Here is an 18,917-nt window from a genome sequence, read left to right as displayed (position 1 = left end):
TTAATTAATTAATTAATTAATTTGTTGATATAATAGCTGTTCAGCCCCGAACCTTTGGTTACTAATATAATGCCAGATGACAAGTTGTAAAGACAAGATAGACCTACGCGGATGATTAGATTAGTTGGACATTTTTATCGACATATTAGTTTGATATTGATGGATACATTTATAGGTAAATTATTCGAATTGTTTATTTTATATGTCTTGATTTATAGATTATCTTTGTAGATTTCTCTCCGATTTGGTTAGTTGTAAAGATGATATATAAGATGCAACTTGAAAAATAAACTGTTTGAATAATTAAAGTTTGATGTGTGAATCCCATAACTAATTTTTTTTTTTTTAGTTATTTATAAAAAACAAGGATTTCTTCTCTTAAAGACCTTCTATATCTGTATGTACTTGTGAAAATAACAGTGGCGGTTTTGTTGAAAGAAACTTACATAAAATAAATGTAAAGTTACTGTAGAGTTCAAGTAATAATGTCTTAGTATGTAAAGGATAACCTAGGTATATCAATGCACTATTACACGGAAAAAGTATGTTACAATCAATCTATTTCATGTAAGTTGTTTTGCCGCTACCGAAATATCTTCTAAAGTACTTTCATAGAAATTACGGTTGTTCTAGAACAAGAAGAAGATAGAAGGAGATTTTGATTTGATTTTGTTTTGTTTTGGATGAATTATTCAAATCAAATCCACTTTGATTTGGCCGAGTGTTTGAAAAAATGGGCGACCGAGTAGACTTGAAGATAATTGCAAGGATCGTGCCGTAGCCGTTATCATCCAACCGCGTCACCACTTAGGCTTGCGTTCTTTGGATCCTTCCCGAATTTAACCGATCAAACGTCTCTTTTCTTCCGATATTAGTGAATCAATTGTTCATGTATTCTTCTCCAAACTCTTACGAGCCAGTCCTACAATGTTTATCTCATCGCATGATTATAATAAAATGATTGATTTATTTAGGAAACTGTTATTAACATTTCAGAAATCTCACTTTACACTCTCCATAAAAGCAATTTTCTATCTAATTATAGAAAATTTAGAGTGTAAAATGAGATTTTTTGAAATGAAAATAACAATAACAATTTCCTTTATTTATTATGTAATTGAGTCAAAATAAAAAGACACCAAACACCATAAGTCACGCAATGAGAAGGCTAAACACAAGATCGTCGATTGAAAAATCTTAAAAATGATAAGATTTGCAAAACACAACTTATATAGTCGACTTGCTTTCGGTGATTATATTCCTTCCCTCCCGCAAGTGCAAGACTTTTCTATCTCGCAATGTATACCTCTTCTTTCCTTAATCACAAGTCACAAATCAAGTGATACCCTCAGACATATAAGTATTTTCGCCTCTCCAACTCACAACGAATTCTATATATTTTCGTTTGTGTAAATAATTTGGTAATTTGAGTGTAAATGAACCATTCTTCTATTGCGTTAGTTAGGCTCAATCTTGCCATGGATACTGTGACAAAAAGTGACATATGATGTGACAATATAACTTAATTAAGCGATTTAATTTTTCAACTTTTATAATACATGTACTAAACAGTTGTCTAAATTTGTATTAAAAAAGCACTAGTTCACTATTGTTAGGCCTCATTTTAGTCTTGAAAAAGTTGTATGAACAATCATGTGTTTGTACAATAATGCATGATAGAGATGGAGATTATGGTTGAAGCGTGCCTTCGTCGCAATTGCCTAGCAATTAATAAGAAAAAGGCAGATGCTCAACAAGGAAAGTGGTTGGCTTAGGGGAAGATTCCAAATTTGAAATCTCCACACAATAACAAGTGGAGAGAACCAAAGTACGTGTACGACTTTGTTAATTAAACACACAGCTAAAAGAGAAAGTGGGGTTTCATAATTGACACCCATTGATGAAGTATAGAAAGCAATTTGTATAGTACCAGCAAATCGGTATTGTGTCATTTTGTGTCAATAATATAATGATACGTAAAGAGAAAGAGAATTGTTATTGGCACTCCAAAATTCTCATTTTACACTCCAAACTTTCTATATTTAGAAAGAAAAATACGCTTGTGAGAAGTGTAGAATGAGATTTTTGAAGTGTCAATAGCGTTTCCCAAGAGAAATTAATATATACTTTTGTATTATTTATACATAAAGCCATTTTGGTGATATACGAAGAAAGTTAAAGTTTCATCATAAAATCAATATACAATGTTAGGAGTAACTCAACTTATTTGTAAGTCTATGCAAAATTTTTTTTTTCCATTAATGTAAGATTCATTTTTAAGATGATCCCTTAAGCTTGGCGAATTTTCAAGCCTATGTGGTAAACACAAACGAAGTGACTAGAGCATGTGGTTGTTCGCTTCACATTTGAGACAACCAACTTTGATGCCATGAAAAAAATTGAGGTGGAAAAACTAACTGTAAATGTAGAAAATAGCCTAACTCACTTATAAGCCTATGCAATATCCATTTTGTCATTAATGTGAGATTGATTCTCAAAAATGTTTCATAAAAGTCATTCTTTGTGGTATGGGGAGAAATATTTATAAGTATAATGAACATCAGTCATGTGGTGCATCATTTTCACGTGTTATAAAAGACAAATACTTATAATTTTATTTGAATAAAATAACAACGTATGGTCAACTTAGTACTATAGTCTAGTGTCTTCCTCCTCACTTGTAAGTGAGAGATCTTAAGTTCAATTATCGCCAATGACGAATTTGAACCACATTATTGCTAACTCATTATGAGGCTAAACTCACTTCTCCCCTTAGTATAAATAATATTGTTTCTTCAAATAGAAAAAAATAAAAAATAAAAAAATAAAACTAAAGTGATTGTGTTCAAAATACAATGAAAAATTATTTGTGAGACGTGGGAAGCTTCCTCAGACACAGGCTGGCCCTAATAGCTAACACACAGTTGTGTGATTAAAATCTTGAGTTGGCTCGTAGCTTACGTAATTTCAATTCAAAATCATATGCCCCCAACCCCACCACTTTCCAATTTCCTGCAAAATAAACAGCTCAGCAGGGACACTGAGTAACCTTACTTGCAACTTGCATTTGATGGCGATTGACCCTCTCCTGTCTATTTCTCTGCAATTAATTCTTATTTTTTAAAATATCTTCAATTCAAAAAGGAATTTTTTTCTCATCACTCTTAAGATATTGTGATGCTAATCATCATATTAATCATCGTTGAATAATTTTTAATTTCGAAATTTGTATAATTGATAGATATAAATCTCAAAATTTAAACTCATCTAATAATAATAAGTATGATTATGAACGTTATTATGATTTGAGGACGATGAGTAAAAATACATCTAACTTAAAAGGAATGAGTATTGACACTTATCACAATTTCTTCGTGACTACGTACACGTGTATTTTATGGGCTAGATGTTTCCACATATTACTTTGATTGGTGGAAGGCAGGATACGTCTAGACTGACAAGTACATTCATGAACTACCTAATTGGAAAAGGATCCTCACCGGATCTGTTTCTTTGGGATTCTAGAAATCTCGTAATCACGATCGTTATCGTATATCATTATCGTATATCATGTAGTAAAAAATCATTTAAAATTTAAAATTAAATATAAATAGTACCTAACGAAAATTGACCGCACGATATACGATAAACGGTTACGATCGCGGGATCCCTAAGATCCCTAGAAAAAAGATCTAACAAGGATCCTTTTCCTACCTAATAAGTGAATATTTATTGATTAGAAACCGCATTTTTCGTACTTAAAAAAATCACAACTTTCGTTTGGTGACTAGGATTATATTTGAGTGAATCTATATATATAAAGGGAGAAGACCAGTTTGGTGAAGCATTCAAAATACCAAAAATTGTCCTTCAAGAATTCTTAAAATTACAATTGAACCATAAGAATTTAAAGTAATTCACCACATTTTAATTTTGAATGAATTTTAAATTTAAAACTTTAATTAAAAAAAAACTCCCATGTTAGTGGGCGGTTTCATGGTTTTGCTTCATTTTTTTTTTATGAATAATTTTTTAATAAAAATATAAAATAGTTATTTAAAAAGAAATTAAAAGACATAACCTAATATAAAAAGGTCAATTGCCACACGCGTATGCGTGTGGCAAGAGGCTAGTGATTCATAAAACTCAAGGTACATTGAATTTAGATAACGGAAATAACGTTTTGTTTTGAGTAAATCATAATAAATTAGACAAGAGCGAAACTTGTTTTTCTAATCCTATCATTATGTTGGAGTTGAAATATACAAGTTTATAGTTTATTTATGTATGGTCCATCTTTTGCCTTTAAATTGGACAAAATTACATTCAGTTATTCCTTTAACGTGCTTTGAAATTCAGAATATACTAATCTAATCTTGATTGTCAAATAAGTCCGCACTATTTATATATCAATGTAACACAATAACCATTGAATTTATGATTGTGTGTGTATATATATTATTGAAGTAAGAAAAACAACTTCATGTTAAAAATTACAGATAAGGGATAAGACCCTTCAATGCGTTGGACAATAATGTTCCATCGCCATGCTTTGTCTAAACATGCTTTAGAACATTCATAACTAAGATAACACACAAAACTCGAAGCTCAGGTGGGCTTGTATAATGTGGCCCATCCCTTATTTGCTTACGTTTTATAGTTTTTGGGCCCTAGGGGGCCCAACACCATTACTTATCTAAAGAAACCAAATAAAAATGAAAAAGAAGTAAAGTTTACCATGAAGCCAATCAATTTCACATGCCTTAGTCTTTGAGTTATAAGAATGAGAACTATATTAAAACTTTTCATCATTTTGACACTTGCTTTTCAAATTTTGATATTGAAAATTGAATACTTTATGGTTTTTCACGCTTATAATTTAGGGTGACAATTTCAGACACGACACGTTATGCGAATTGAAACTCGCACGAATACAATAACTTACAAGTACACAATTGATATGAGTTAAACACGATTATCATTGGTCAACTAATATCTTACTCACATGGCACATATTTAAATAGATAAACCTAAGCAAAACTTATTGCCACATCTATTCCACAATAGGACTCTCTGATTTTAAATTAGAGCGAGAACATCACTACCCTTTCATATTGGTGCCAACTTACAACAAGGGCATTTAGCTTTTGAGGTTAGCATAAATAGTGAGGAAAAGTGGGGGAAAAGGTTAGGAGTAGGATAAGTCGTTGTTCGATACCTTCCACAAAACGCCGGAAAAGTGGAGGGGAATTTGCTAATTATAAAAGTTCAGGAGAGTAATTGGCTAAAATTATAGTTCAGAAAAAAATTTACCAACCATAAAAGTTCAAGAAGTAACTTCATGGAGAAAATTGGTAGCGTCTTACGAGTCTCGGAGGAAATCGACATACGGCTAAAAAAAATGATATTAATCACAAAATTTTATTTGCTTTCTCTATGGGCCATATAGAACATTATCGGCTTGCCGTACGGCCCAATCTTTTATTTTAAGACCATTGAAATACATGGGCTTTTGGTTAGGCCCGTATGTTGTCTTCTTCCTCTCTGCGTCCCCGTCTCTCTCAAAACATAGGGTTTAAGCTTCCATTTCTGCGATTCTCTTCACCGATTCCGTAAACCATGCAGACCCTTAAACGCATAGCAACACAGACCGAGCTCCACCGACTCTCGTCCACAATCGCCAAAACCCAATTCATTTCAGCCGCCAATCTCCGAGCCTTCTCCTCCAACTCAAAGAAAGGCGCCGGCGCCGGCGACGACGACTGGAACGACTCGTGGGAGACGGCGTGGCTCCCACCCGACCTCTCGGGAAACAACAGCAGAGCTCCATGGGAGACCGACGTCAATTTCTCGTCTCCCGAGTCGAGCATCGTGCTTCCGTCGGACGCCGACCCCGAGACGAAGGCGTTCGTGGAGGACATGAACGAGAATTGGAACGAGAGGCGGAAACCCAAAGAGGAAAGGAAGCAGAATCAGCAGAGCGAGAGTGGGTCGTCACTTTATAGCTTGGAGAGCTTGAAGAAGGACTATCGGGTGAAGAAACAGAGGATTCACGCTGGGCTTTGGATGAAGGAGATTGAGAAGCAGGAGGAGGCTAAATTGGTCGACTCGAATTCGTTTGGCGGTGGCGACGACATCGAGCGATTGCTTGATAGTTGCTCTGAGTATGTTAATCTTTCTCTCTGTTTATCTCTGCATATACATGAATGCATCTGTTTGTGTATTCGTTTGTAATGCGTTTATGTGTTTTAAAGTGCTTTTGGAATTGATGAAAGCGTTTTCCTAAACGCGTTAATTGACAAATTTGGCAAAAAAAAGTAAAAGTGCTTCGGGGTGAGAAATTCACCTTGAGCTAAAAGGGAAGCATTTCAAGTACTTTTGATTTAAGCTCTGGGCTTTTAAATTGAAATTTCGACATGATTATGATAAAAGCGCTTCCAATAAAACTGCTTATTAGTAGAAGTGCTTTCTAGAGAAGTATGGTGGGTTTGTTCTGCTTCATCAGTTGGTATGAACTATAGAATGTGAATGTTCTGCTATCAATTTGTAGTGGGTTATGTACCTGATTTCGATTGTTTTGCATTAAAGTCTTCGGTTTTGCACAGAAGTTACTGGATTAAATCTTTACCATCTGTTTGTTTCAGTGTAGTAGCGAAGTTTTTGGAGGTTGCTTGCGATTCACATTTTTGGTGTACTTTTTTAATACTTGCAGCATTTTTGACTCCCCTAACAACGATTTGGAGAACTCTAAAGCACCGAGTGCTTCCGACTACAAAAACAAACCTGATGGTTGGGAAACTACATCTAAGCCTCAGGAGGGAAATATATGGGAGATGACGCAAAGAGAAGAAGACATTCTTCTTCAAGAGTTTGAGCGTCGGATTGCATACAATAAATTTCAGGTGTGTATATTCAATCACACAAATAATATAAGTGAAGGGTACAATTTGTAGGATTAGCCTGAACTTTACATTGTTTGTGTGAACCTATTTCATATGTTAGAAAAGTTCATATCGTGCAGGTTTTGTAGTTTTAGTATAGTTCCTTTCTTGTTGAAAATGAGTACGTGGAAGAGCCATCGGATTTATAATTCAATCACAAAAGTTGCACATGGTTTTGGTGCACCAGGCTTTGTAAAACTTTCGAAATTTGACCATCTGTCGAATGCTCTAATTGCCTCCCAAACAAATGACAATCTTGTTAACAATTTCTTTCAAATGTCTCGATGCTTACCGCTGGTATATATGACATTGGCGTGCAGATTGCTAGTTTTATCAAGACTCACATATTTAGCCGGAGGAGACCAATTGATGGGTGGAAATACATGATAGAGGAGTTAGGGCCAAACGCGAGGAAAGGAAGGGGTTCTGTTTCAAGGCTACCAAGTCTATCCGATGCATCAACCCAACCCTTCAAGGAGGAGAAGACTCCGATGAGCAGCAGCAGTCTTTCCCCCTATAAGGAAAGGTAGTTTGGTCTTGGGCCACTTTCATACATTCCGTTTCTGCCTACGGGAGATATCAGCACCGAATGTATTCCTAGTTACCGTATCACTTATTGCAAGTTTTGATATCCGGCTGTCTCATTGTACGACGGTACCATCCTTTAGGCAACTGAAAGTGCAATTAGTGCAAGTGAATATATGCCAAGATCCTATTGCCCACATTTTCGCTAAAATTGATCGACTACCAACTAGAGAAACTTACAAGCATGGAAGTTTTATGGTCGGTGGAGTTCAAGACCGGTCGGGAGACCAAGATGACAATATCCCAAACTATGTACGTGATGACATGTGAGTGAGTTTAAAAATAAAAAAAAAAAAAAAAAAAGTGTGGTAGTCACTAGATATTGTCGCCTAAGTATTCTCGTTGCATGTAAGTTTTTCGCCGGTGTAAAGTTACATCAAAAAAAGATTTTGTGGTCGTCGCTAGATACTGTCATCTTGGTATTCCAATTGTATATGTAAGTTTTTTGCCGGGGCAAGTTACAACAAAAAAAAGTGCACGTGACAGTCACTAGATATGGAGTAGAATTATTTTCTCTCTTATTCTCATTCACTTTCCTTCCTTTCTCTCACACATTGTTTTTTGTCTTATTGTTTTTAAAAAAAATCAATATAAAATGTTGACATAGTTTAACTGTAACCGTTCAAGTAGGAGGGGAAGAAAGGAGAAATAGAAATAGATTAGGAATGAAGAAAATCCTCGTACCATTAGATATTGCTAGCTTGGTATTCCAGTTGCATGAACTTTTTGAACTTTTATTGAAAGCAAAAATTGAAGGATTTGGAGTTTTGGTATTTGAGTGTCTGCTTTTCTGGCGTGAGCTCGAAACAATTCAAACGTTGCCGCCGCCGTGCCAGCGCCGCATGGCTGATGACATTGATAGCCAAGTCGTCACGTCTGGGTCAAAGACTCACACTTTCGCCCACACACAACTCCGCCTTCTGCCAAGATCTCAGCCTTATTTTTCTATTACAATCCTGCAAAAAAGTCTCAGAAGTCGCACAAATCCATGGCTCCATGGTCAAGACTGGTCTCGACCACCTTCCTTTTCCCTCCCGCAAGCTTCTCGCCTCTTCCATCCAAGACATCCAATACGCCGCCGCCATTTTCAGCCGCATACAAAATCCAAATCTCTTCATGTTCAATACCATGCTCAGAGCCTACTCCATCAGCAATGATCCAAAGCATGCTTTTCATATCTTCAACAACTTGAGAGCTCAGAATATCACGCTGGACCAGTTCTCTTTCGTCGCGACGATCAAAGCCTGCGCTCGTGAATTGGCCATTGGGATCGGCCGAGGGATTCATGGGGTTGTTATGAGGTCTGGGTTTGGACCGTTTGTCAATGTAAAGAATACCCTTTTGCAGTTTTATCGTGTTTCCGGAAAAATTGAAGATGCCCAGAAGGTGTTTGATGAATTTCCTCAAAGAAATGATTTGGTTTCGTTGAATACTTTGATGGGTGGGTATCTTCATGCGTCTCAGCCTCATGTGGTTGTGGATTTGTTCAAGCAAATGTGTAGTATCGGTTTTGAGGCTAGTGCGACCACCGTTTTGAACCTTTTGTCTGCCATTGGTGATTTAGAGAGTCACCTTGCAGGAGAGTGTATTCATGGCTATTGCATCAAGATTGCCTTCAGTTCGGATTTACCTGTTCTTACTGCTTTGATCGATATGTACTCGAAGAAGGGGCAAATTGACTTGGGATGTCGGATTTTTGATGGAGTTTCTGTGAAGGATGTTGTGTTATGGAATTGTTTGGTTGATAAGTTTGCAAAATGTGGCATGGTAGAAGAAGCAGTAGCCTTGTTGCGCCTGATGAAACTCGAAGGAATGAAACCAAATTCATCTACATTGGCGGGGTTGCTTTCGGATTGTGCTGCTTCTGGGTCTGTAAGTGTATGGAGTTGCATCAAGGATTATGTGGAAGACGAAAACTTGGCATTGGATGCCGTTCTCGGAACAGCTCTGATTGATATGTATGCTAAATGCGGGTTTTTGGACAGGGCACTTGACATCTTTGAGATCATGGAAGCAAAGATGTGAAATCCTGGACTGCCATGATTTCGGGGTATGGTGTTCATGGGCAGGCGGGTAATGCCATGAGGCTATTTGACAGGATGGAAGAAGAGGGCTGTCAACCTAATGAGGTCGCTTTCTTGGCAGTTTTAAGTGCTTGCAGCCATGGAGGGCTGGTGGCAGAGGGAGTTAGATGTTTCAAGATGATGGTTTGCAAGTATGGCTTTGTGCCGAAGGTGGAACACTATGGTTGTATGGTCAATCTTTTGGGTCGTGCAGGGTTGTTGGAGGAAGCACATAAACTAATCGAAAGCTTGCCCATTAAGACTGATGTTACAGCATGGCGTGCACTGCTTTCGGCTTGCAGGGTTTATGGGCATGGTGCTCTTAGGGAATCAGTACAGAAAGTGCTAGGGGAACTAAAAGATGGTCATACCGCCAATTCAATGCTATTATCAGGTATTTACGCAATTGCCGGAAGGTTGCCGGATCATATAACAAGAGTGCAGGAAGTGGAAGATCAAAATAAGACGGGAGAAGTGAAATTTCGGCCTGTTCGAATAGAAGATAACCTGATCAAGGAAGCTGGACCGAGCTCAATTGAGATGGATAGTTATGTTTAAAGAACAGTGTTCAACTTGATATACAAAAAATAAGATTAGAGATTGATATTATTGGTACGAATCTAGAATTCTCAAATGTCTCTCATCTTATGGATGTCCTTTTCATTTTCCAATTTTTGGAAAATCTCTCCCTACAGTTTTGACATTCTATATTATCAGTCTATCTGCGAAATCCGGCTCCATATCCTTCGACCTATCTCTGCGGAATGATTTAGGGGTTAAAAAATTTACACATTCCGGTGAGGAAGAGGATCGTTGGATGTAAGCATATGAGGTTTGCACCGGAGAGTTGACAGCATCTTACCCTGCACCTTTTATATTGTGCTGCTCACATAACTTTGCCCCATTTTCAGCCCACCATCTCTCCGCTGCTTCTTCAGTGAAATGTCTCCGACTGTCGGACAACAATTTAAATTTCAGCAAACAAGATAGAGAGCATCAAATGTATTTCATCAATCCGCACTGTAGTATAAAGTCGATTGTAATAGAAAGAGAGTGAATTTTCTGCAGCCTAAGCCACGGCCTTAGATGTTTACTTGGTTGTATGTGTCAAACTGTGAAAATAAAGGGGGAAGGGGGAGAGAGATACCTGAAGCGAACACGCACAAGTTCATTACTGCCGCCTGGCAAGGAGCGTAGAGTTATATATACACCAGGTTCATCTTGTAGCACCCGCTCTAATTTTCCGGTTGGTGATTTAGTTCCATTAGCTAAGATTCGATCCATTGAATTGCCGTTGGATAAAGTTTGCGAAGTAATTATGTTTGACAGAGAGGGCTCTTTGGATAACTGGTTTCGAAAGCTGATTGCATGAGAAATAGAACCTGTGTTGCAGTGACTGATCTGTCCTTCAGGCATTCTTTCAGACACCTCCTTCAACTGTTCGACAAGTAAAATCATTGTGATATTAGAAAATCCTGGACAATAGGACAGTTTCAACGCCACACCCAACAAATAAACGAAAATGTTTGCAACCTGAGCAGTTAGAGACTTAATAACTTCTTTTGCAGATTTGCGTTTTTCAGCTTCATCTGCGGCTATTGTAGAGACCTCCTTCAATTTCTTTGATGTTCGTTGAAGTTCAACTTCAAGATGTTGGGATTTGAGAGTAAGGTCTTCTACCTACATTGTTTTTGGAACAATATCAGCTTAGTGTATACACATTACTTTAACTAATTTTTGTATGGATGCAAATTTTAATCCAATTCCTTGGTTCATAAGCGAGGCTAGTTCCTCTCCCTTCAGCAGTTACAGAATGTCAAAGATTCAGACCCCAGAACTCACCAAAGATTTAGCTATATGCAAGGATGTCATTAGGTATTAGACTGTAGACATTGAAGCACTATAAAAAGGCTTACCTGTGTCCTTAAATGTATGATTTCTTGGCTCAAACTTCCATTTATAAGCTTTGAATCCTCAAGAATGATTTTTTCAGAAGACCGGCATGGACTTGACCTTCCTGAAACAGGAGATGTGTATCGAGAAGCCTTTTTAGAGGCAGGAACTGGAGGCGAAATAACTTTTTCTGAATCTCCAGTGAGAGGAGTTGATGCTTTTGTTAAATTAAAGCCCCCTAACTGCAAAGGTCCATTCAACACTGGGAAGACACGATTATCATGCACTTCTGGTTTTCTTTCTTGCTTAAGCTGCTTGCTTTCGCTCTGGTTGTTTGAGCCAAAAGATGAGAGTCTGGAGAGTGTTGCCCGTAGCATAGGGATCAGATTCTCTTTATCTGTCACCTCATTGGATTTAGGACACATATTTGGACTTCTAATTGTAGGACTTCGCACAGCAGAACTGGCTTCTGCAGCCTTCTTCAGTTTACTATAACACTCGTTGCACACCCGAAATGGCTTGTTCATATCTGGAGCCAGGGCAGCTTTCAGAGATTTCTTGCTGCTGCATGCTTTGCAGAAGACTAACCCACAGTTGTAACAATTGTGACGTTTTCTTCTGAAACCAAAGGGATTGTGACAATCAGAGCAAACGGAATGGTCAGCACTTGATACCCATTTATGAAGACAAGTGACCGCCGTTAGGTTTGGACCACATGCTACACTCTTGACTTCTTTATCCTTCATACAATCAACGAGGGTAGGTGTATGTCTGTGATCATTGTCTCCATGGCCTAGTTGCCCGTTTGAACCCCTTCCCCAAGTATAAACCTCTATCTTGGAAGTCAAAACCGCAACATGATAAGAACCACAGGCAATTTCTTCAACAAAACTATCTGCAATTTTACCCTCGACCAGAGTGGGAACTTTCCCATCAGCTGAAGGATTTCCAAGTTGTCCATAAGCAGCACTTCCCATCGTATATACTTTTCCTGAGGTTGTAAGCCCAACTGTGAGATTATGGCCGCAGGCTACGTGACAAATGTTTTTATCAATCAATGCAGCTACGCATTCAGGAACTAGTTTAGATTGTTCATCACCATGTCCAAGTCGGCCTTTATCACCAGCACCCCAAGTGTAGAGCTTCCCATATGAAGAGTTACTAGAAGTCTCCGGGTAAGAAGATTCATTCATTACTTCAACGACTGCAGCAGTGTGCCAAATACCACAAGCAATCCTTCTTGTTCTTAGCCCACGCAAAGTTTCCACCTCCCGTGGCGTACTTGTGCTACTGTGATCTCCATGCCCTAAGGCACCAAAAGTATCATCTCCAAAGGTAAATAACTGGCCACCAGATGTCACTGCAGCTGTGTGCCACGGTCCACAAGCTATATAGGATATGTGTATACCTTCCAAGTGACCGCATACCTTTTTGGGAATCCGGTGACTAACTTCACTTCCATGCCCAAGCAGGCCAAAATTATGAGTACCATCACCCCATGTATAGAGATCTCCAGAAAGTGTAACAGCACAAGTGTGATATTCCCCACATGCCACTAATTCAACATTCATTCCACTAAGAGTGTCAATGAGCTTTGGGTGGGAAACATCTGTATCGACACCATGACCAAGTCTGCCTCCTAACTCCTCTCCCCAGCTGAAGATTTCCCCTTGCTTGGTGACCAAAACAGCATGTCTGGCACCACAAGCAATTCCGTGAACATCTACGACCACTGTTGATTGCAATACCTTAGGCAGAAGAGCATCCGTCCTGAAACCATATGAGCTCCCTACTCTATCCACACCGCCTCCAAGTACTCCACCACCAACACCTTCGCCCCAAATTAAAACATCTCCTAAAGCATCGAAATCATCTTGACAAGAACCTTGACTAGACGAGCTTACAGCACTAGATAAACTAACCCGAAATGCTTCAGATGCAGAATTTCGACCATTGGAGTTATCCACAGATACAGGTGATAATGACGCATTCGAGACTGATTCAGCTTGTGTGGCACTCTTGGGGTTGGCAGTATAAGATATTATGTCAGCGAATGCTTGTCCTAATCTACCCTGTTGGATATTCTCCAAAGGAACTCCCTCAGTATCTCCTGGATCCTGTAGTATCACGTAAAAACACCAAGAAATAAAATGTAAATGCCTGATACATCAAGTCAAGAGAACTTTATTCCTTTTTTGGTTTCCTTATAAAAGAAAGAACAAAAGATAAGTCACCCCAATACAGAATGGTGTCCTGGAGGGAGAATGTCGTCGAGTACGAGCATGGGGACTATCTATTGATGTGCCCTCCAATCTTGATTCACTTCTCCAGTTCCGATAGTTACCTCGAGTGATTATTGCCTTAAGACCAACAAGCCAAACTTCAGCTTCATTCTTGTCTTTACATATCTGTCCAACAGGGAGGTAACGTATTAAACCATGATACTACAAATGTAATTTCTTAGTTGCTTTTTTCCTTCTTCTTTTTCTAGCATAAGGTTTCCAGTTTTTTATAGGTCTTACGCGTGCAATGCAGTTGGAACGATGAACTTTGAACATGTTGGCTGTGAAACATTAAACTTGTTTTATGTACCAAATACATGTAGCAAATATACTCACCAAGTTCAAGGACCTATCGTTGTGCAGGAGTGAAAATGATTGATACTCCTTTTCAGGCTGTGGATACCGCTGAAATATTGCCTGCATAGAAAAGCCACAGTGATATTTACCAATATCTTTGGGAAGCAGGCATAAATGTTTAACAACATTTTCACGGTTTGATTGTGTAGTCGAGCTTTGGTGAAGATTTTATCGGAAAAGAGAACGGAAGCTGAAACTTACAGTACGCTGGCCAGGAAGAATTGTCGAAACATGACTCAGTTTAAGGTGCTTTTCTTTTTTGCCAGAGTACCATATCAACAAAGCCTCGTCCTGAAACAAAACCAGAATTATCTGAGAGCCAACAGAGCAGAAACGAGAGAAGGCTGTATGTGAAGCCAACTTACATTAGAAAGCCGAAATGAGCAGAATTTCGGCTTCCCTCTGCGTCCATATTTTAACAAAGTTGCACCTTTCTTAAGTGCTGTTATGGCCTGGAAACAGAAGGGGAAGAAAATAAACAGCAACATGAGCTACAGGTGTAAATAACACAAGACCATAAACTGCAATGATCAAGCTTAATACATCATTTGAACAAAAAACTTTGTCATGGTTCACTCAAATGTCAAATTCATGGGAATTTAAGTGATGAAAAAGAAGAAACCTGGTCGATATCCCTCTCGACCGGACCGCTTCTCTGGGGACTAGCCATTCAAGTTGCAATATCAGGTTTTGCCCAGAAATCCAAGACCCAACACCCATTTGAACACCACCACCACCTAATACCATAACCCAATTCCCAACTCCTCCCCATTAAACTTACAAAAGAGAATTGATTTGCTCCACCTCTAACCCATTACACCCACAAATGAACCTCAGCTCTCAACAACCTTGCAGCTCAAGAAACTCAACCCCAAAGCCTCCGAATTTCGCAATGCCGTAAACCCAAACCCTAAAACGCCACACACGGAGGGCTCCACTGATCAACACTCAGCTCCAAAACAGCTCAAATTACTTGCTCAGAAATCAGAGAACCCCTAAAATTCACATACACCGTCGATTTCCTCCAAAACTCTTCGAATTTCGTAATTTTCGACACCAAAACATACATTCTAGACCAAAAGGAGCGCAGATTAGGTTAAACGAAGATTGATTTCACCTGCATTGCGAGAAAGCTGAAGGAATTCGCCGAACGTCCGCCATTTTTCAAAAATCCGACGTCGCTCACTTACAAAAAAAAGAAACAGAAAACTGAGAAATTGGAAAAAAAAATACAGGAAAATGAGAGGAGAAGTAAGGGAGCGCTCTGCGACGCCGGAGAGGTTGTCGTCGTCGTCGTCGTCGTCGTCAATGTGGAATTTGGCAGAGCTTTGTGGATTGTGGTTGTTTGTTAGCTAACGTGCGACCTCTCTCATTCTTTTTCTTTTCTTTCTTGTCTTTTGAAGTTTTAACGGTTGGTTTTGTCGCTCCCGCTTCATGCCACGTCACCACTGAAAATCTGGCGGGACCGGGATGGCTTGCTTTCCAAATGACCGGATTTTTTTTTGGAGGATTTTAGGGATTTTCAAATTACATCTGCTTATCGTACATCGTATGATAAAAAATTATTGTAATTTTTTAATTTAAAATTAAATATAAGCAATACATGATAAAAACTAATCGCACGATATACATTAAACAAATATAATTAGAAGATTCTCAAAATCTTCATAAAAAGGTCCGATCCTCTCTCGTTTGCTTCTGTCCTTATTTGCGCCAATAGCTTGTCTTATTTGTTGACCAAGAAAAATAAAAAGTCTTATTTTGTTGACCCAAATGGAGACCATGTCTTATTTGTTGACCCAAATTGAAACCATGTCTTAATTGTTGACCTAAATACAAAATAAATAAATAAAATAACCATGTCTTATATTGTTATTGTTGAGAAGAAAATAAATAAAAAGTATACATAATATAGGTGCAGTCACATTGGGTAGAGCAAACACGCTTTCTTTATATACCTGATTCAAGTTTGAATCTTGCATTTTGTAATTTAAATTAAACTAAAAACAATTATTTAATTAATTTTAACTATGTAAAGAGTAAGCTCGTTTTGGACTGCCATTTGGCATCACTTTGGTGGTCTTTTGAAATAGCACGATTGATTCTTTATAGAGTTATGTTCCCCAATATGTTGATAAGAAAAAAAGATATGTCCCCCAATGCTTTGATCCAAAACGAAAAGAAGAAAGAGTTATGTCTCTTAATATGCTTTTCAAAAAGGAGTCCGATGCGAAGGTAGCGGCTCATTGCTTAACTATAGCTGGATTATTGGGCTGCTCATTGAGGGCCTTTTAGTTTTATTAGACCAATTTAGTTTGGCATGAGAAGTAGAATTAGTTCGAATGAGTGACATATCTTGACAGTCGAACAAAAAGTTAAACTATTCCAACGATTTTGGTTCATTTGGAGACCAATATGTCGTGTTCAACCTTTTATTCAACCGTATAAATATATATAACTTCGACCCTTAGGTAACATGCACATGCATTCATTACTTAGGATGAAGAAGTTTCAATAAGTTGCGTGCATGACAATGATTCTTGAAAAGAAATTATAGTTTGAAGGATCTAAATGAGACTAATCAATTTTAGGTTACATGTACGAGGTCTTTACTGGATTTAGGATTTAGCGACAGATTTACATTTTTTTTTTTGTTTCGTGATAAACACTGTGATGAAACTTAAATATATCCAGTGAAAAATTTCAGAAAATTATTGATTCTGATCGTGTTTATGTGGTTTTAAGGTTGTATCGTATTGTTAATTAGATGTATTGGGTTGCAGCTTTTAGCAACAGATTACAGTTGCAGCCAAAAATACTCAAAGCCAAATCGACACACACCATTTAATGACATTAAGACATGTAGCATACAAAATGTTCTTCAGGAAAAGATCAGCATAAATGTTAAGAAAATTAAGACAGGCACTGTGATTCAGTACATATAATCATCATCAAAGATCATGTAATTGTTGCTCTTCCTGCTGGTTCTTTCTCGATCAACCTGCAAATCAGAATAAAAAAACAATATCACATCACATATTTGCCACCATTAAGATTCCAAAAAGACGGAACGACGGGCACTACTAATTAACACCGATATAAACAGTCCCTAACTTAATCACATTTGCTACCAGCGAGTGAGGTTTTATAGAAAGACCGCACATAAATTAGCTAGGCATATCAATGTACCTTGCTTATGAGCCTTTCAAATGCATCAGTCCCATTCTCTTCCATGTATTTTTCGGCAGCGGTTAAAACGTCATCCGGCTTGCTGAAGAGGCCGGCGCCCTTCTTTCTTGGGAAATACCACATCTGATGAGCAGTTTGTGGGTTCATATAGTATGGTCTGATGAATCGTCGATAAACATATGCAGCTCCATTGAATTGTGGCAGCACCAACCAACATGTGAATATCAACTTGGCATAAGTCCATACAGGAAGGCTGATCGACAGTAAGGATATTATACTACAATTAGGGTTACAATTTGCCGCTTTCTAACCTGCTACCTAATTAGATATTAAGAACTAAGTCCGGAATTAATATGAACAATTTATCCCAAATCTGGCAAGAGAAAAAGCACAGTACCATTCAAGGACTTTGGCGAATGTGAGCTCGAAGATTGTCATCAGAGAATACAGAACCCAATAGGTTAGCCATTGTTGATCATCGGTACGAGACTTGGTTTCTATTGCCCTAATTGAAGCATATCTAGCAAAAAATCCCAATAATTAATATAGGTGACGGCATTATGCATTTATTAGTAGCAAAACTTCTATCGTGTTTTGGCGTATCCTATTTATGCACATTTCTTTTTATTGGATCCTTGCTTAAGATCTGCCGTGGAAAAAAAATATTTAGTATGTAAGATACCCCGAAGTGTAACAAAAAATCCCTATTAGCAGCGTTGAAGAAGAAAGGCACAGAATCATGACACCATACTTACAGGGGATACACCAGTGTGACGAGAGGCCTGCAGATGAGAGACAAAGAATCCAACTTAGATATGTTTAAGGACCAGGTTAATTAAGCAAGAAGAATCATACGTATATATAGTTGTAGAATTTAGAGAGGGAGGTGGAGGGGCACATACAAAGCAAGAACATCTAAGTTGTTAGCCACAACTTGTAGAAAATTCCCAGAATTATTATTGTTACGACCCATCTCTCTTGCTAATTTGCTTTGCTATCTATATCTTCTTGGCTCCTATAATATTATGAGTTGGGTCTATAAAAACATGATAAGATTGGAGAAGGGGTTTCAAAAAGCTGGCCATAAAGGTGACAAGAAAGAAAGGGTTGAAAAGTTGTAAGGGGGAAGCTGATTTTGCGGAGAATCTAACTGTACACAAGAAATTAGGCACCGATTTTTTGAACTTCGGGCGGGATTACAGTCCCTAATCATCATTAATACATAAGATCTCTGTTAAGTCCTTATCCAACGTTGTTAATTAATTATCCAAACTTGTTGCGAATATAGTTTTGCTCTAGTTGTTACCCCTAAATTGCCTTAGCCTCGAAAGCGTGTCATTACTAAGTATTGCTAGTAGGCAAGTTAATTAGATTGTCAGGTCTTAATTCCAACTGAAAAGTTGTGCGTCGAATATGAATTACTTGCTCAAATCTAATACGGGTCACCATTTTTGTCCTCCAAATCACTTAAACAGAATAAAAATCATCCAAATATAATCAAGTGATATCACGGATTAACGGTGATATCTCACGTTATTGTCACATAATTAACATAAATATCAGTTTTTTTAAGACTACTTTGCACGAATCTTTCACCTAAAAAAGAT

The 18,917-nt window shown here is 37.9% G+C and overlaps 3 protein-coding genes and 1 pseudogene across 5 annotated transcripts; 2 read left to right on the top strand and 2 right to left on the bottom strand.

Annotated features, from left to right (window-relative positions):
- Positions 1-5,113: 5,113 nt before the first annotated feature.
- On the top strand, positions 5,114-8,047 carry LOC137731260 (mucin-like protein). The gene is made up of 3 exons (XM_068470361.2): positions 5,114-6,164; positions 6,713-6,902; positions 7,262-8,047. The coding sequence occupies exons 1-3, from the start codon at positions 5,620-5,622 to the stop codon at positions 7,469-7,471; spliced, it is 945 nt and encodes a 314-aa protein (XP_068326462.2). The 5' UTR covers positions 5,114-5,619; the 3' UTR covers positions 7,472-8,047.
- Positions 8,048-8,228: 181 nt separating this feature from the next.
- LOC137731259 (pentatricopeptide repeat-containing protein At1g26900, mitochondrial pseudogene) lies at positions 8,229-10,198 on the top strand (annotated as a pseudogene). Its single transcript, XR_015957715.1, has one exon. The product of XR_015957715.1 is annotated as a pentatricopeptide repeat-containing protein At1g26900, mitochondrial pseudogene (transcript).
- LOC137731258 (PH, RCC1 and FYVE domains-containing protein 1-like) lies at positions 10,169-15,513 on the bottom strand. The gene is made up of 9 exons (XM_068470360.2): positions 14,744-15,513; positions 14,487-14,573; positions 14,323-14,412; positions 14,101-14,181; positions 13,717-13,890; positions 11,506-13,599; positions 11,123-11,269; positions 10,737-11,026; positions 10,169-10,541 (listed from the first exon to the last, which is right to left on the bottom strand). Exons 1-9 carry the CDS (start codon positions 14,789-14,791, stop codon positions 10,448-10,450), a joined length of 3,105 nt encoding a protein of 1,034 aa, XP_068326461.2. The 5' UTR covers positions 14,792-15,513; the 3' UTR covers positions 10,169-10,447.
- Positions 15,514-16,937: 1,424 nt separating this feature from the next.
- Positions 16,938-18,367, bottom strand: LOC137732396 (HVA22-like protein c). 2 transcript variants are annotated; one of them, XM_068471703.2, is made up of 5 exons: positions 18,213-18,367; positions 18,066-18,092; positions 17,708-17,830; positions 17,311-17,563; positions 16,938-17,122 (listed from the first exon to the last, which is right to left on the bottom strand). In XM_068471703.2, exons 1-5 carry the CDS (start codon positions 18,281-18,283, stop codon positions 17,054-17,056), a joined length of 543 nt encoding a protein of 180 aa, XP_068327804.1. In that variant the 5' UTR covers positions 18,284-18,367; the 3' UTR covers positions 16,938-17,053. The 2 variants fall into 2 exon arrangements, with proteins under 2 accessions (XP_068327804.1, XP_088543368.1); XM_088687242.1 differs by having other exon boundaries at positions 17,993-18,092; positions 18,213-18,326.
- Positions 18,368-18,917: the final 550 nt, after the last annotated feature.

Source organism: Pyrus communis, chromosome 16 (genome assembly GCF_041283825.1).
Source record: "Pyrus communis isolate YQ-2024b chromosome 16, ASM4128382v1, whole genome shotgun sequence".
In the NCBI taxonomy this organism is placed as follows: domain Eukaryota; kingdom Viridiplantae; phylum Streptophyta; class Magnoliopsida; order Rosales; family Rosaceae; genus Pyrus; species Pyrus communis.
The sequence above is the reverse complement of the archived record's forward strand: the minus strand, read 5'-3'. Positions and strand labels throughout refer to the sequence as shown.

Excerpts from the sequence above, each read along its gene's own strand:
- LOC137731260 (XM_068470361.2), top strand. The coding sequence starts at position 5,620 with ATGCAGACCCTTAAACGCATAGCAACACAGACCGAGCTCCACCGACTC. Across the intron at positions 6,165-6,712 it reads TTGCTTGATAGTTGCTCTGA|CATTTTTGACTCCCCTAACA; the intron begins GTATGTTAATCT and ends TAATACTTGCAG. Across the intron at positions 6,903-7,261 it reads TTGCATACAATAAATTTCAG|ATTGCTAGTTTTATCAAGAC; the intron begins GTGTGTATATTC and ends ATTGGCGTGCAG.
- LOC137731258 (XM_068470360.2), bottom strand. The coding sequence starts at position 14,791 with ATGGCTAGTCCCCAGAGAAGCGGTCCGGTCGAGAGGGATATCGACCAG. Across the intron at positions 14,574-14,743 it reads TCGAGAGGGATATCGACCAG|GCCATAACAGCACTTAAGAA; the intron begins GTTTCTTCTTTT and ends TTCTGTTTCCAG. Across the intron at positions 13,600-13,716 it reads GGACACCATTCTGTATTGGG|GATCCAGGAGATACTGAGGG; the intron begins GTGACTTATCTT and ends GTGATACTACAG.
- LOC137732396 (XM_088687242.1), bottom strand. Across the intron at positions 17,831-17,992 it reads ATTTTTTGTTACACTTCGGG|ATATGCTTCAATTAGGGCAA; the intron begins GTATCTTACATA and ends ATTTTTTGCTAG. Across the intron at positions 17,564-17,707 it reads TTCGCCAAAGTCCTTGAATG|CCTTCCTGTATGGACTTATG; the intron begins GTACTGTGCTTT and ends ACTGTCGATCAG.